This window comes from Loxodonta africana, chromosome 1, assembly GCF_030014295.1.
Source record: "Loxodonta africana isolate mLoxAfr1 chromosome 1, mLoxAfr1.hap2, whole genome shotgun sequence".
NCBI classification, from domain to species: Eukaryota; Metazoa; Chordata; class Mammalia; order Proboscidea; family Elephantidae; genus Loxodonta; species Loxodonta africana.
This window is the reverse complement of record NC_087342.1, coordinates 120643248-120659636: the sequence shown is the minus strand read 5'-3', so window position 1 is coordinate 120659636 and position 16389 is coordinate 120643248. Positions and strand designations below refer to the sequence as shown.

The following is a 16389-nucleotide window of genomic DNA, read 5'->3' as shown; positions in this document are numbered from 1 at the left end:
CCCCCTTCCGTTAGTGCTCTCACTCCTTGTCCATTTACTTGGGCTCAAACCATTTGGGTCATCTTTGATTCTGCCTTTCCTTTACAATTAACAACCAATCATCTACCAATCATTGTTCCTTTCAGAATGTTTCTTGTGGCCAATCCTTGCTTTCTTTTCTCACTACCTATTCCTGGTCCCTTCACACTAGAACTGGAAACCCTGGTGGCGTAGTAGTTCAGTGTAAGGGCTGCTAACCAAAAGGTTGTCAGTTCAAATCCACTAGGCGCTCCATGGAAGCTCTGTGGGGCAGTTCTACTCTGTCTGATTGGGTTGCTATGAGTTGGAATCGACTCGACAGCAACAGGCTTGGTTTTTTTTTTTCTTTCCCCCACACTAGAACTATGATGGTAGCTTTCTTATGGGTTTTCCACCTCTAGTTTTTTCCTGTCCGAGTCAACTCTGCACTCTGTTGACAAATTAAACTTTTCTAAAATTTGATGCCTTTAGCTTGAAAACTTTCAGTGGCTTCCTGTGGTTTGTAAGATTAAATCCAATCTAGACATTCTGGTATTTAAAAGTCTGTATATCCTTATAATCTTTTCCTACCTTTTTAGCTACTGTGTCTCAACATGAATTGGTTACTGGCAGCCAGGGCATTTTGATTTTCGTGCCCTCACTCATTTGGACACCCTGTCTTTTTATTCATCCCCTCCTCCCAATTATTTATGCTCATTTCAGAACTGCCCAGGAACATCCTCTCCCATAATCCTTTAGTGACAATTTAGGGGCACATATATCCTTACCTGGTTTTTATCTCTACTTCTAGTATGTGGTACCTGCTTAAGTTGTTTTGATGCTCAATTAAATACTGCTTCATTTTGCTTAACTGTTTAAATTATGTGCGTCTCTTTTCTCCCCATCTAAGCAGTAACTCCTTGACAATTGGTATTATGTCTTAAACTGTTATTTTTTGATTACTTATAACACTTAGCATAGTGTTTTGAACTTAAAAAGCACTTATCAAATACTTAATTGAACAAAGCAGTTGCTAACTTTCCAGTTTCCTCCATTAAAAAAAAAAAATTGCTTAATGAATAATTGAATCATCCCACCATATTCATTTGATATTTTTTTTTCTATCCAGTTTCCTATATTGTGTAACTCTTTTGAGTTTTAGATATTCAGTGGACTTGATCTAAGAATGATTGACAGAGATTACAACTAATCTGTTTTATGCACCCTTTAACTTGCCCTTTTTGAGTACCTGACAAACATTTGAAATTGATCACAGCATTTTTTTCTGCTGTGTTTGGGAGCAGCCTTAGGGGCCTTCTCAACACAGTACCCAGGCAGGCACTATCTTTGGATCAGAATTGGGACTTAGTTTGCTAGTGCATGGAGCCCTTGTGGCACAGTGGTTAAGTACTTCGGTGCTAACCAAAAGGATGGCAATTCAAATCCACCAGCTGCTCCTTGGAAACCCTGTGAGACAGTTCTATTCTGTCCTATAGGGTGCTCTGAGTCGGAGTCAACTTGACGGCAGTGGGTAGTGGTCAGATGGTGATAGCATGTTTTAAAGCTATATATGTTGAAAAGCTTGGGACTATGTAGAAAGTAAGAAAATGTTTAACCAGCTTTCTTTTTCAGGCTTAAATCCACCCAAAACCACTGCCATTGAGTCAGTTCTGACTCACAGTGACCCTGTAGGGTTTCTGAGGCTATAAATCTCTATGGAAGGAGACTACCACATCTTTCTCCCGCGGAGCCACTGGTGGTTTCGAATCCCCGACCTTTTGGTTAGCAGTCACTCACTCTAATCACTGTGCCACTGGGCTCCTTGTCAGGTTTAAAGAAATGTGAATTCATAGGGTGGCATCTGACTAGATTGTGTAAGATGAGAATGTCATTATCTGCAGGCTTGGACTTTGTCTGCCATTTTACTGTTCTAGGATGTTGAAGTTAAATGGATTGAATACCAGAATATGGTGAACTACCTCATCCAGTGGATTAGACACCATGTGGCCACAATGTCTGACAGAACATTTCCTAATAATCCTGTGGAACTAAAGGTCAGTGTCACTAGAAAAGTTAAATGGGATTCATTTGATTATTAAACTGTTAAAGAATGCTATAATAATTCCATTTAGTTCAAGAAAAATTGGCAGCCACTAGAGAGTAAGCAAAAGTTTTATTTGCTTATCTCTCTATTATACAAAGCAAAAAGAGGTAAACAATAATACTTAGAACATAATAACTACACCAGCTTAAAGAAATTTACAGCCTCTTAGCTTCAAAGCTAAGAGAGTTTAGAATTTGAAAGAATCTCTGGAACTGACATTACCGGACTTTTTTTTGGTGCATGGAAAACCCCTAGGAGCCTACCAGATGGCTGGGGGAGGAGGGACTCTGGGAAGCTCACAGAAGTGTGACTGTGGTTGAGAGTGTGTCTGTCACCATATCCTGTTTAAAACACTGCCTCAGAGGCTGTTTTTGTATAACAATAGGTACGTACTGTATTTCACCACAAATTCAAGAGTAACTATCTAACTTCCAATATAAATGAATTCATGGCATAACAAAACATTTGCTGATACCTAAAAACTTAGGTCGAACTCTTTGAGGGAAAAATGTTATGGAAATATAAATGAGGATGCATATTGGAGAGGAAGTTGCATCATTTTGAACATTTGGATTATGTGAATATTAACTACAAAATGTAATTTCTTGGTTTTATAGGCTTTGTTTTCATGATCAAACTGGAATTGCAAAAACTGTAATAATCCAGGGTGGGCCTCCTTAAAGTTGCTCATTGTGTTGATATATCCTTATGGAACATCTCAGAACAGCTCTTCACATTGCCATGAGGAGTTTGTCCTTGGCATGAAGTACTTGGCATCTGTTGATAAGATGCTTTTTCACTGTTCTAAAGCTGTTGGTGCGATGTCTCCCTATGTGGAGGTAAACCTTTCCAGAGTAGGAAAGCCTTTTTACCTCTGTCACAACGTGGTGCCATGGTCAGTGTTCAGCACTTAGCATTCGGTGCTTACTGGCTGACTGGAGCCCTGAAACATTCCATTTTGAGTTCTAAGCAATATTCAAATTTCCTGTTCAAATATACTTATTTCCAGATGGTTTCCTATTGTCCAGAAACTTGTGCTATCTTCTGACTAATGAAGTTCCTTTAAGTTATAGGAGAAGCTTAAGCGACCACACAGATTACTTACTGGATATGCCATAATACAGGAAAGTAAATATATCATGGAGAAGTATCTACTAATAGTGAACGAAACCCTTCAGACATATGTCTGCCTAAAGATTTATAGAGACTGGTTTTATGTCAACATGAATTAGTGTGAAATGATCAGCATACACTTATTAAATGTGGAGACATTTTACCCAGATAATTTTTATGAAGGTCATTTATAAAAGTACAGTAAATACATCCTATTTATGAGGTTCCCAAATTAATATCTACAACTAGATAATAATTATAAGATTGAAACTTCTTTAATAATAACACCAGCAACTTTGGTTTATCTCAAAATCTGTTTAACTTGGCGAATGGGACATTGAAACCAAATCTTAGTCCTACCTATCTGATAAGAATTCTGTTTTTAAGGATACAGTCTTGAAATAGGAGAGACAGGGTCCCCTCCTCCCCCCTTATCCCTTTATGGGAAACTACGCCAGGTTATTTTTCTAAAAACTAAAAGCTAAAGTGCAACATACTGTAAAGTACGTATTTAAAGGATATGTTTTCTTATTTGGATGATGATTTTCAGTAGAGCCATAGTTAGTAATCACTGTCAACGGTTTATTATTATCCAGATGCCTGTGTGGCCCTGTTGAATCATGGCTCACATCAATAATTATACCTGCCTCAAATCTTAACATAACCCAGGTCACCAACTGGCTGGGAATCAGTACTGCCCTGGAGTGTCGAATTTATAAGAGGAATTCCACTGAATCCATAGACACAGGATGTGGCGTTTGAAGCAGTGACATTATGAGATAATGAAAACAGAGCTTTGAGGTTTGGCCCTTAATTATTTTCCTTTTTATTTCAGGCACTTTATAATCAGTATTTACAGTTTAAAGAAACAGAAATTCCACCAAAGGAGACAGAAAAATCAAAAATTAAACGCCTGTATAAACTCTTAGAGGTAAGCAAAAATTTCTTTCTGTATTCTTTTGTATTGTGAAAAACAATCTTTGTTATACTTTGCATCTTTGCTTCACATGAAACATTTTGCTTTTCCAAGATTTGGATAGAATTTGGACGCATCAAACTCCTTCAAGGTTATCATCCAAATGACATAGAAAAAGAGTGGGGGAAACTCATTATTGCCATGCTTGAGAGGGAGAAAGCACTTCGCCCGGAAGTAGAAAGGTAGGCAGGGGTGGGAGGGTGGAGACGGGGAAAGTCTCTTTGTTCCTGTGGAAAATGCTTAAATTTCAGAGCCAGATAGACAGACTTAGGATCAAAATTTATCTTTTCTACTTACTGGCTGTGTGAGTTTAGATAAGTCACTTACTCTTTCTGATTTTCCATTTCCTTACTGTCTTAATCATCTAGTCCTGCCGTAACAGAAATACTACAAGGAGATGGCTTCAACAAAGAGAAGTTTATTTCCTCACAGTAAAGTAGGCTAAAAGTCCAAATTCAGGGTGTCAGCTGCAAGGGAAGGCTTTCTCTCTCTGTCGGACTTCTTATCAATCTTCTCCTGGACTAGGAGTTTCTCTGCGCAGGGATCCTGGGTCCAAAGGACGTGTTCTGCTCCTGGGTCCAAAGGACACGCACTGCTTTCTCGGTGATATGAGGTCCTCAACTCTGCTTGCTTCCCTTTCCTTTTATATCTTGTAAGGTAAAAGTTGGTGCAGGCCATACTCCAAGGAAACTCCCTTTACATTGGATCAGGGATTTGACCTTAGTAAGGGTGTTACAATCCCACCCTAATCTTCTTTAACATAAAATTACAATCACAAAATGGAGGATAACCATGCAATACCTGGAATCATGGCCCAGCCAAATTATTTGACACATTTTTTGGGGGATATAATTCAATCCATGCCACTCTTACCTATAAACTCTTCCAAGAGAATTGAGGGGTAAATCAGTGAGGTTATGTACATAAAATGCCTGGCAGACCTGGTTGGTGTGTGAAGTCTAATATTATAGAATGTTGGTAGTTTTAAAGCCAATAAAAATTGAGAATTTTGAAAATTGGCCTTAAATCAACAGGGCCTGGGTCTGGAAGCTCATAAGTCAAGAATTAGGTTATTTTGTTTCTTGTTATATTTTTGGCTTTGACTTTCTTTCAACGGGTCAGTGGAAACCAAGGTCTAGTATGATTCCATTTAAAGGGTAGTGGAATGGCATCTAGAAAACACTCAGTAAATGTCCATTTGAGTTCCCTTTCCGCCACACTTCTACAAATGGATTTATCCTACAATGCCATCACTGGTTCTTTATCATTCTTTCTCTTCCACAACACCCAGTTGCCCAGGAACGTACCACTTAGCCCTTAGGAAACATTTGATGGATGAACTTGTCTCTGTTTTAGTCCTTACACCACTGTCTGACTTGTGGTGTGTGGGAATTGCGATCTGTGTTCTCATTTGCTGAGGACTCCGTAGGGGTAGGGGCTGGGCCTTTCAACCTCCCCAGCCTGGTCTCACACCACACCGTCTTTGTTGTCTGCAGTGTAGCCACACTGGCTGTCTCTCACGAGGGCTCTGATATGCCAAGGTTCTGCCTTCCCATTACACAGGATCTTTGCACAGTCTGTTCCTTTGGCAGAAAAGTCTGTTTCATCCTTACATCGCAGCTCCAGTGTTACTTCCTCAAGAAAGTTTCCATAATCTCCCAGAGTAGTTCAAATTTCTAGGTTATATATGCTCGTACTTACATGTATTGTTCCTTCATAACACTTACCTCAGTTATAATATTGTTTATTTTTGTGATCATTTGGTTAATTGCTGCCTCTTCCGCAGATAAAAGCTCCAAACTCTTGTTTTTGTGGCTCATTGTGTTACCAGTCCGGTGCTTAACACAGTGTATACAATATAGATGCTCAGTATATTCATGTCCTTTGTGCCCCACACAGTGCCTTCAATGTTGTGGGAATATGAAATAATGTGTTGAAGATATGAGAAAGCAAGCCTAACTTGTCAGTCCCGTTAATGATTATTGGTTCTACTTTTAAGTATAGTATTTTATCTTCATAGCTGGATCATTGGAGTCCCTGGGTAGTGCAAATGGTTAAAGCACTCAGCTGCGAGCTGAAAGGTTGGAGGTTCAGGTCCACCCAGAGGTGCCTTGGAGGAAAGGCCTGGCAGTCTACTTCCAAAAAAATCACCCATTGAAAACCCTATGCAGTACAGTTCTACTGTGACACATACAGGGTCGTCATGAGTTGAAATCAATTCAGTAGTAACTGGTTTTGATTTAGTCGGATCATTAGAACCAAAACAAGCTTCAGACACTCAGGCCGGAGCTTCCATGGAGGAGGTAATTCTGGATGATGAAAATGAGATACTCTAAGCTGATCATCTGAAGTAACGAGAATGTATATCAGAGAAAGTAGGTAGATTTTTAGTCATCAGAATAGTAGCTGGATTTTAATAAATGTTAATAAAAGAATGCAGTGGCTAAGATTTCAGGGCCCAGGAACCAGCACAGCTTGCATTAAGATTATTAGTCGCTCAGTTTGCTAGCTGTGAATCTTAGACAAGGTCTTTAATCTCGCGGAGCCTCAGTTTTCTCATTTGTAAAGAAGATGTAATAGTACCCACCACATTTGGTGGTTATGAGTATGAGATGAACTAAGGTATGTGAAGTGATTAATCTCCACTGTATAATAATTGTTTGATAAATGTTAGGTGCTACTACTATTAAGCTTTTCTGTTTGCTAGTTATATTTCACATGCACTCTCAAATTTCCCCTTTCTTGCCTTCTGAAAAGAAAAACGTCCGCCCTTACAGAGTAGCAAAGCAACAGTTTGGCTTTGTACTGTTGGGGATGGGAAAATATTTAGGAGCTTGGCTGGGTAAATGCTTCATTTTTCTTGATGCAACAAGTTTTTTGGCATTAACTGTGCATTGCAAATATTACCTGTGTGGCATGGGAGTTTGGAAAAGACAAATGGGAAAGAGCCCGTGTTGTTACGCCATGTAATAACCTTATTTCACAGAGTTAATATTCGGTTCTTTTAAAACACGGGATTCTGAAAGATTAGAATCAGGGCTGCAGTTCCAGAATGAAGCAGAAATTGCTGGATATATATTTGAACGTGAGAAACTTTTATGCCAGCATGTAATTGATGTACAGATTGTTATTGATGGGATATTACCAGGCAGATGAGAAAGGAAAAACAAGTACAGACAAATTAATTTTACAAGATCGCAACAATATTCTACTTAACACTTTGGATTTAAAAAATACAAGTAACTATGGTATGGTTAGAAATAAGGTTACTGAGAGCAGATCTTGTAAAGAAAGGTAAATGGATACTTTTCCAGTTAATTTAACCTAATAAGTAGTAAATGTGCTTTGTTTCTCTTCGGAGTCTGATAATAAGCACTTGATATGCCAGCTTTTAGCTTCACGTTATTCTGTACAGATCTGGCAGTTTCCAGTAGTCAGGGTATGGTTGAATATTTGGGTTCTTTTTAGCTGATGATTGGTATTACCAGAATAATCTTTTCTAAAAGCATCTGGCCTCTTGAGGCATCTGAGTTGTTTTTTAGGTGGTTGCAATTGGATGACTCTTGGTGAAAATATTTGGCATGTCTTCTTCAGTGACGCCCCAATCAGGCACTTTGTCCATACTTGCAGGGTTTTAATGCAAGCTACAAAAGGCAAACCTCAGCTAGCAAACCTGTGGCTTTAGGCGAGATTCTTTTCAATAGTTATCAGCATATTATTTGCTGTGTGTTGAATATGCATGTTGAAACGTATTTAAGGAGCCATTACAGCTGTAACATTCAGCCGCCACCTATCACCGTTAGAAGTTGTGCCTTTTGTAGACTTTCTGCTTTTTAGTCTACATTCAATGGTTGAAGAAAGAACATCGTTTCAGGAGTAAAAATGCACACTAGTAGTTACAGTTACCACAGCAGTGATTCTGTGTTTAGTAACACTACTAGCACTCGAACCAGTCTTGATTCAAATGAAAATTTTCTCTCTGTTCATTGTGGTCCAACGCTGATCAACTCCTGCATTAGCTTTGGCAATGAATCCCTTGATGGACACAGGTATTGAGTTGATTGTGTTTTTCTTTTGGTAGGCAGTATTTTACAGGGGTGGTGAACTCTGCAGCTTCAAAGGGAGAGGCATTCTTTTATCTTGTCCCTTCTTTTAGGTTGGAAATGTTGCAGCAGATTGCCAGCCGAGTTCAGAGGGACAGTGTCGCCTGTGAAGACAAACTGATACTTGCCCGAAATGCTCTCCAGTCTGTAAGTTAATTTTAGGAGCTGTTGAGATTGGGGTAGAGGGATCAGTGTGCATTTGGATGAACTAAAATTTTTGTATAACGTTTGGTTGATTCTCAGTATATCTTCTCTTCTGAAATTTAAATTTTGTTAAAGATTGTGATTGCTGTTTGTTCCCTGGAGGAACAGTGAGCAAAGGGAAAACAAAGAAACCTCAGCAGGGTTTCTGTTCCAGTATTTGGAGTTTTATATTTGAGGCTAGTTTTGCAGCTTCTTTCACAGAATTAATATTCTTCTTTTTTTTTTTTTAATACAGGATTCTAAAAGATTAGAATCGGGGCTACAGTTTCAGAATGAAGCAGAAATTGCCGGATATATACTTGAATGCGAGAACCTTTTACGCCAGCATGTAATTGATGTACAGATTCTTATTGATGGAAAATATTACCAGTCAGATCAGTTAGTACAGAGGTAAGAGTGCTACTTATTCATACCCGTGCTTTAGTATAACCACTTTATGGGTGCTAATAATAGGAATAGGAGTCCTTAGGAGGCCCAAATGCTTAAACGCACCACTACTTGCTGAAAGGCATCTCGGTTCAAGCCTACCCAAAGGCACCTGGGAAGACAGGTCTGGTGATCTTCTTCTGAAAGGTCGTAGCCTTGAAAATCCTATGGAGCAGTTCTACTCTGCACACATGGGGTCACCATAAGTCGGAATCAACTCTTTTCAGTCGAAAATGTATGGCATGTTAATTCTGGTATATTTTGGTGTGTAAAGTGGGTATTTCTTATTTAGAGATCAGTAATAGAAAAAATGATGTTTTATGATACATATAATGTATAATACTGTAATAAACAATATACTTGCACTTAAGATGTTTATGTGTGACATTTGAAAAAGAGAAAATATAAGAAACGTGCCTTTTATATTATACGTTAATACCTTTTAATTTTATTTTCAGGGTGGCAAAACTCCGTGATGAAATTATGGCCTTAAGGAATGAATGTTCTTCAGTGTATAGTAAAGGACGCCTGCTGACGACAGAACAGACGAAGCTTATGATATCAGGAATCACTCAAAGTTTAAACTCAGGATTTGCACAGACCTTAACCCCCAGTCTGACCTCAGGGCTGACCCAGAGTTTAACGCCTTCCCTGACGTCTTCTAGTGTGACTTCAGGCCTGTCCTCAGGCCTGACTTCCCGTCTGACTCCAGCCATCACTCCGGCTTATACACCTGGTTTCCCATCAGGGTTAGCTCCAAATTTGAGCTCAGGAGTAGAGACAAATTCATTGCAAACTCTCAAGTTGATGCAGATCCGAAAACCCCTTCTAAAGTCTTCTTTGCTGGATCAGAATTTAACAGAAGAGGAAGTCAACATGAAATTTGTTCAGGACCTTTTGAATTGGGTGGATGAGATGCAGGTAAAAGATATTTACTTTGCCTGATAGTTCCAGTCTTTATTGCCATCTATGTCTTTTTGAAGCTAGTATTTTGCTGTTTAAAGGTGCAGCTGGACCGTACTGAATGGGGATCAGATTTGCCAAGTGTTGAAAGCCATTTAGAAAACCATAAAAATGTTCACCGAGCTATTGAAGAATTTGAATCTAGCCTTAAAGAAGCTAAACTCAGTGAGGTATGTGAGTTTAAAATCTGCATACATTTTATTTTAGCTTACTATTGTTTTGCTTTGTAAACATCCTGTAACTCAACATTAGATATGTTAAGTGTGACTCAGAATTCCTTACAATTCCTAACCTTGTGGTCTTTTTACCCCATATTTTTTATAGATCCAAATGACAGCACCTCTTAAACTAACTTATGCAGAGAAGTTGCACAAATTAGAGAGTCAGTATGCAAAACTCCTGGTAAGTTTTTTAACCTTCTGTTTCCCTTATCTCTACTTGGCAAAGACATGATTCTTATAGTGATTTTCCTTATAAAGAATACATCCAGAAATCAAGAACGACACCTTGATACCCTCCATAATTTTGTAACTCGGGCAACTAATGAACTTATTTGGTTGAATGAAAAAGAAGAGGAGGAAGTTGCTTATGACTGGAGTGAAAGAAATACTAACATACCTCGGAAAAAAGATTACCATGCTGTAAGTACAGCCTTTGTAATTTGAATACTAAAGTTGTATTTCAGGTTTCGATCTTTTTCTCAGACGCTTCTTTTTTTCTTTCTTAAATTAGGAATTAATGAGAGAACTTGATCAAAAGGAAGAAAACATTAAGTCAGTTCAGGACATAGCAGAGCAGCTACTTCTGGAAAATCACCCAGCCCGGTTAACTATTGAGGTAAGTCAGAAAGTTTCCCAGTTGTGACTCTATATTGACATTTGATTATTACCCCTCAGATTTTTTTTTATTGCTGATAAATAGAAAAATATGAACTGTGAAAGTTCTAGTATAATATGGCTAATTTAAAAAGTAATATTTTTGGCAAATCATACTGATCGTTGCCTTCGGTTTTATTGCTTTCTAGTATGTCACCCATCACTTGGGATAAAGTTACCTTTGTCAGCTCCTGTGGTCGAGCAGTAGATATGTTATTGTAAAGAAAGAGGACCATGCTTTTACAAGCTTTGACATTTTACTTATTCCTGACTTTGTGACTTTTGGCAAATGAAATTATCTCACTAAACCTCATTTTTCTACCGAAAGTGGGGAAAATTGCTTCTAACCAATAGGGTTGTGGTGACAATGAAAAAAAAAAAAACAATGCATGCCTACTACTTAATACGGTGCTTGGTACATAATATGCTCTTAAGAAGTATTAGTTGTTACTATTTTACTTAATAATTTTATTTATAACCTATTTAGTAGGTGTGTTGGGATAGTGCTCTGACAAAGCCTCGTAGTGCAAAGTGCATATTTGAAATTAAAAAAAAAACCCCAAAAGCCAAACGTGTTGCCGTTGAATTGGTACTGTCTCATGGTGACCCCATGTGTTACAGAGTAAAACTGCTCCATAGGGTTGATAGATTGCCAGAGGGAAAAATTAATCTCCGCTTGAAAGGTGACATGCTTTAAACTTATCACTTAGAGTTGAGGAAAGGGATCTGATAGTCTTTGTTCATGGGAGTCATCATGACACAAAAGATTAATAAAATTCTAGGCCTTACAAGGAAGAGTTTTGGGAATATTATGTTTGACCTTGTTTTGTATAACATATGGCTTTACATCATTATAAAATGCCACAAGCAAGTGTTAAAGACACACAAGAGTAAGGGAAGCACCAGGGAGAGAAAATTAGAATAATCAAGATCTGGAAAGACAAAAAAGAGAATATTTCTCAGGGTAGAGAGAGGAGAGCTTTAAGGAAATATGATTACAGGTTAAGAATTTTGATGGGAATGGAAAATTCAAATGTGAACCTGATTACTTTTATGTAGAAATGTTAGTAATTATAATTAAAAGCTTCCTGAGGGATAAAATTAAACCTTACTCATCTTTGTGATCGCCTTGGGCCTACCCAATATCTTGTGTGGATAAATGGATAATATTTAGTTAATTATCAATACTATTTCATATTTTATAATGAAAAAAGAAGCTAATAATCTAACAACACACAATAATACATCTTTTATTGCCAATTTACTCTAAGTAGCTTGATTTGAGAGAGCAGGTAATGTGAGCATGGTATGTTGCCAGATTTCCAGTGCCACGTTTTACATTCCATCCAGAAGGCCTGCCTGAACATAACACAACAGGAAGGAGTTTTTCCAAACCAAGGAGAAAAGTTACAGGTCTCATTATGATAGTCATTGAAGCATATGAAACGCCCCCTGCTGGAAACCCATTGAATTCCCATTAAATGTAAAATGGTGTTTTACATGTTTTTCTAATTTTTACAATATTTTGTGTACTCATGAATGATAAGCCTTTGTATTAAATAAAAATTCAAGCAAACAAATATTTTTGTAACAGAAATACATAGTAGATACCCAGAGTTACACTGATAGGGGAACATACACTCTCTTCTCTTACTCCCCCCATCCAGCAAAAACAACAAAATAAATAAATGTCTTTTTCTTCCTTGAAGGGCTTCTGGCCTAATTTTAGAATCAGAAACAAAGAGGAAAACTACACGATTATATATCTTTGTGTCAGAAGGTGTAGTTTATGACATAGTAATATAAAAATGCAGAGAAAGGAAAGATGAAGGGAAGGTCTCATGAAGGAAAGTGTATTTGAGGATTCCACAAAGTAAGTGTAAGGGTTGGGATGGAATGGATTAAAGAGTTGGTTTTGTAAATGGGAGGGATTGCTTGCAGCCATTTCAAACTTTAAGTACATTCATTATGTGAAACTAGCCAGAGTTCGTGTATTTTAAGAAGAAATTTCAAGAAACTAGAAAATTAAAAAAAAATTGAAAGTCAAGCAAACTACTTTAAAAATTCATGTTTAAACTTTAAGACTGGCTTTGTGCAAGTGAGAATTCTTAGATTTCTGCTCTCATTTTCAAGTCTTATCTTTATGTTAAAACAGCTTTATCATCTTTTCTTTAAAAGCGCCAAGAGTATGGTTGTATGCATACCTCATGATTTCCCAGCCAGCTCTGATGGCTGTGTTTTATCTTTAAGGCCTACAGAGCGGCAATGCAGACGCAGTGGAGCTGGATCTTACAGCTATGCCAGTGTGTGGAGCAGCACATAAAAGAGAACACGGCGTATTTCGAGGTGTGTGAATCAGATTGCAACTTCAGTAGGTTATTTTGTGATGCCGAATGTCTTGCAGAGAATGTGTTCGTGGTTTAGTATTAAAATACAGAAACAAAATGTAATGTGGATATGAGATAAAACTGAAATGTTTTCTTTGTAGGATATGAGGGCTATTTCATGTTCCATAGGATACACTCACTGAAGCACTCAATTAAGGAAGACATACTCTAAAAACCCCTTAAAATGGCAGAAAATCTTTGCAGATGTGTTATTAAGGATACGTTTTCATATAGATAAGTCAGTCAACCAAATAAGCTCTTTTTTTTGTATTCTTCAGAAGTGTTCTTAGAAGCTCATCTCTATTTAAAAATCATTTGTACCCTAAAGTAAAATGGGCCTTCAACGAAACACAGTATAGACATAAGCTTTGGACACTTAGTCCTAATTCATAATCACCCAGAGTTCAGGAGTCGCTGCTCGGTTCGGGGAAGGATGCGATTATTGTGTTATCTTGTCGTGCTTTTGCTCTGCTCTCACTTAGGAGGAACACACATGATGCCATAACACTTGAACTTGACAATGCTGTGCTTTACTGACATTTGAAGTACTTTAACCGCCAGGTTTTATCTTTCCCTAGTTTTTCAGTGATGCCAAAGAAGCTACTGATTACTTACGAAATCTAAAAGATGCCATTCAGCGAAAGTACAGTTGTGATAGATCAAGCAGCATTCACAAGCTCGAAGACCTTGTTCAGGAATCCATGGTACTTGTACAGAAACCTGACATTTCATCAGTGATGTGTAATAGTGATTAGACTAGTCTTTAACTACATTTGTATGTATACAGGACTTTATTTATTCGTCCCTTTGCTATTTCCACTTCATTCAATCAAGCATTTAAATACTCAGTTTTTGTATTTTTGGTAACAAATACAACAAAAAATGTTTACATTTCCCTTGATGTTTTAAGTGGTCTTCTATTTTTTATGTTCACTGATTCATTCTTCAAATACTTGTTAAGCCCTTTCTATATGCCAGGTACTGTTTTAGGTGTTGGAGATATAGAACAAAACAGACAAGAATTCCTGTCCTTGTGGTGCTTACATGCTAGAAGGAGAAATAGACAATAAACATGATAAATAAGTAAAAAATGTATAGTATGTTAGATAGTTGTAGATGCTAAAGAGAAAACATGGGAAGAGGGAAGCGTGAGAGGCAAGTGGGGAGAAGTTAAAAGTTCAGACCGGTTAGTCAGGGAAGGCTTCTCTGACAAAATTCCGTTTGTATAAAGCCCTGAGGGAATGAAGGGTACAGGTCTTGTATGTTTTAAAATCCATCTTCTTTATTTCACAGGAAGAGAAAGAAGAACTTTTGCAGTATAAAAGCACAGTAGCAAGCCTGATGGGAAGAGCAAAAACAATAATTCAACTGAAGCCAAGGAATCCTGACTGTCCTCTCAAAACTTCTATTCCAATCAAAGCTATCTGTGACTACAGACAAATTGAGGTACCTGTAGCTCCTAGAAACAAACCAGTTTCTATCATTATTTGTGTATATATATATATATATATATATACACACAGATTTAAATGGGATCATACTGTTTATTAGTGGTGAAAAGTTTTTCCACCTCAGAAAATAAAACACACGCACAGAAAATCCCAAGATTAGGTATGGAAAAAGATTAGTTAACAGTGACTTCATTTGGTTCTTCTGTTCTTCATTTGAAACCAGATAACTATTTTCAAAGACGACGAATGTGTTTTGGCAAATAACTCTCATCGCGCTAAATGGAAGGTCATTAGTCCTACTGGGAATGAGGCTATGGTCCCATCTGTGTGCTTCACAGTTCCTCCACCGAACAAAGAAGCAGTTGACTTTGCAAACAGGTTTGTATGCAGTAGCTAAAAGGATAAAGCTGGTTTTGGGTAGCTTTTTTAAGTGCTTGGCTACCAAGGTGATTCGGATGCACCCAGAGGTACATTGGAAGAAAGGCTTCGTGATCTACTTCTGAAAGATTGTAGCCATTGAAAACCCTACAGTTCTACTCAGACACAAATGGAGTCACCATGAGTCAGAGTTGACTTGATGGCAACTGGTTTTTAAGGTTAAAGAAACAATAAATACTTTGTCAAAGACCCACAGGACAAATATGATACATTGCAACATGTTTTTAGAGGGAGCGAAAATGCTTAATCTGTGTTTTCTTTTACATATTACAGAATTGAGCAACAGTATCAAAATGTCCTGACTCTCTGGCATGAGTCCCACATAAACATGAAGAGTGTAGTGTCCTGGCATTATCTCATCAATGAAATTGATAGAATTCGAGCTAGCAATGTGGCTTCAGTAAGTATGTGGCTACCTATCAACCCACTAGGGCACCTTGTTATGAGTGGATGTCTCACGGAGTTTGTGTCTGCTCTAGAAGAGGATGGAGCCCAGTAGATCCATGCAAATATTCATTCATTCAGTACATTTTTGTTATATGCCTACCGTATACAAGGCACTTGGTGAGAACTGAGGAAATCGTAGATCATGGATTTTATTCAGTGCTTACGTTCTGATAGGGAGACAAGATGTAGTATTTGATGTGCAGAGGTACAGTATGGTTTGGTTTCATCTATTGAATTTTATACACTTGATTTTCCTTGTCTTTTGAAGCCTAAAATTATTAACGTAAAAGAAAATTAATTTCCAATGATTCTTCTATTCATGATTTTTAGTATAAACTAATATATGTCATGAGACCAAATTGAGATCTGTCCCATGTAAACGTAAGCCTTAGTGACTGCAGTCACTTAACTACCTGGAACTTTGGTCTTCTGTAGATAAAGACAATGTTACCTGGTGAACATCAGCAAGTTCTGAGTAATCTCCAGTCTCGTTTTGAAGATTTCCTGGAAGATAGCCAGGAATCCCAAGTATTTTCAGGCTCAGATATAACACAACTGGAAAAGGAAGTTAATGTATGCAAGCAGTATTATCAAGAACTTCTTAAATCTGCCGAAAGAGGTAATGCTTGGGAATCCCTGTCTGTTTCTTCCCTTAGGTGTTTAGTACAGGCTACTTTGTACTGTGAGTGGGAACCTCAGCCTTAGCTTTCTTATGTCCCTTAGCCTGTGATACATAGACACAATTGCTGGAACATTAAATGCATGTTTGAGGTGGGAACATGCAAGGAAGGATTCTTCATTCCAAAATGATGAATTGATGAAAAGGTGTGCCATCGAATATCATGACATATAATGAATTCTTGCTGCATCTACATTTTCATCATTTTTGCTGTTTTGCAGTATAA

At 37.8% G+C, this 16389-nt stretch overlaps 1 protein-coding gene across 16 annotated transcripts in view; it reads left to right on the top strand.

The window, feature by feature from the left end:
- DST (dystonin) overlaps positions 1 to 16389 on the top strand; it is a 482507-nt gene that overhangs the window by 303849 nt on the left and 162269 nt on the right. For 14 of the 16 annotated variants that reach the window (XM_023544665.2, XM_010586936.2, XM_064287505.1 and 11 more), the window contains 16 exons: positions 1932 to 2051; positions 4050 to 4145; positions 4245 to 4372; positions 8347 to 8440; positions 8733 to 8887; positions 9382 to 9844; positions 9928 to 10056; positions 10211 to 10288; positions 10366 to 10527; positions 10619 to 10723; positions 13012 to 13107; positions 13727 to 13852; positions 14442 to 14594; positions 14823 to 14977; positions 15311 to 15437; positions 15920 to 16103. In XM_023544665.2, the coding sequence (XP_023400433.1) occupies positions 1932 to 2051; positions 4050 to 4145; positions 4245 to 4372; positions 8347 to 8440; positions 8733 to 8887; positions 9382 to 9844; positions 9928 to 10056; positions 10211 to 10288; positions 10366 to 10527; positions 10619 to 10723; positions 13012 to 13107; positions 13727 to 13852; positions 14442 to 14594; positions 14823 to 14977; positions 15311 to 15437; positions 15920 to 16103 (2371 nt within the window). The other 2 variants (XM_023544703.2, XM_023544697.2) reach the window with 2 other exon arrangements.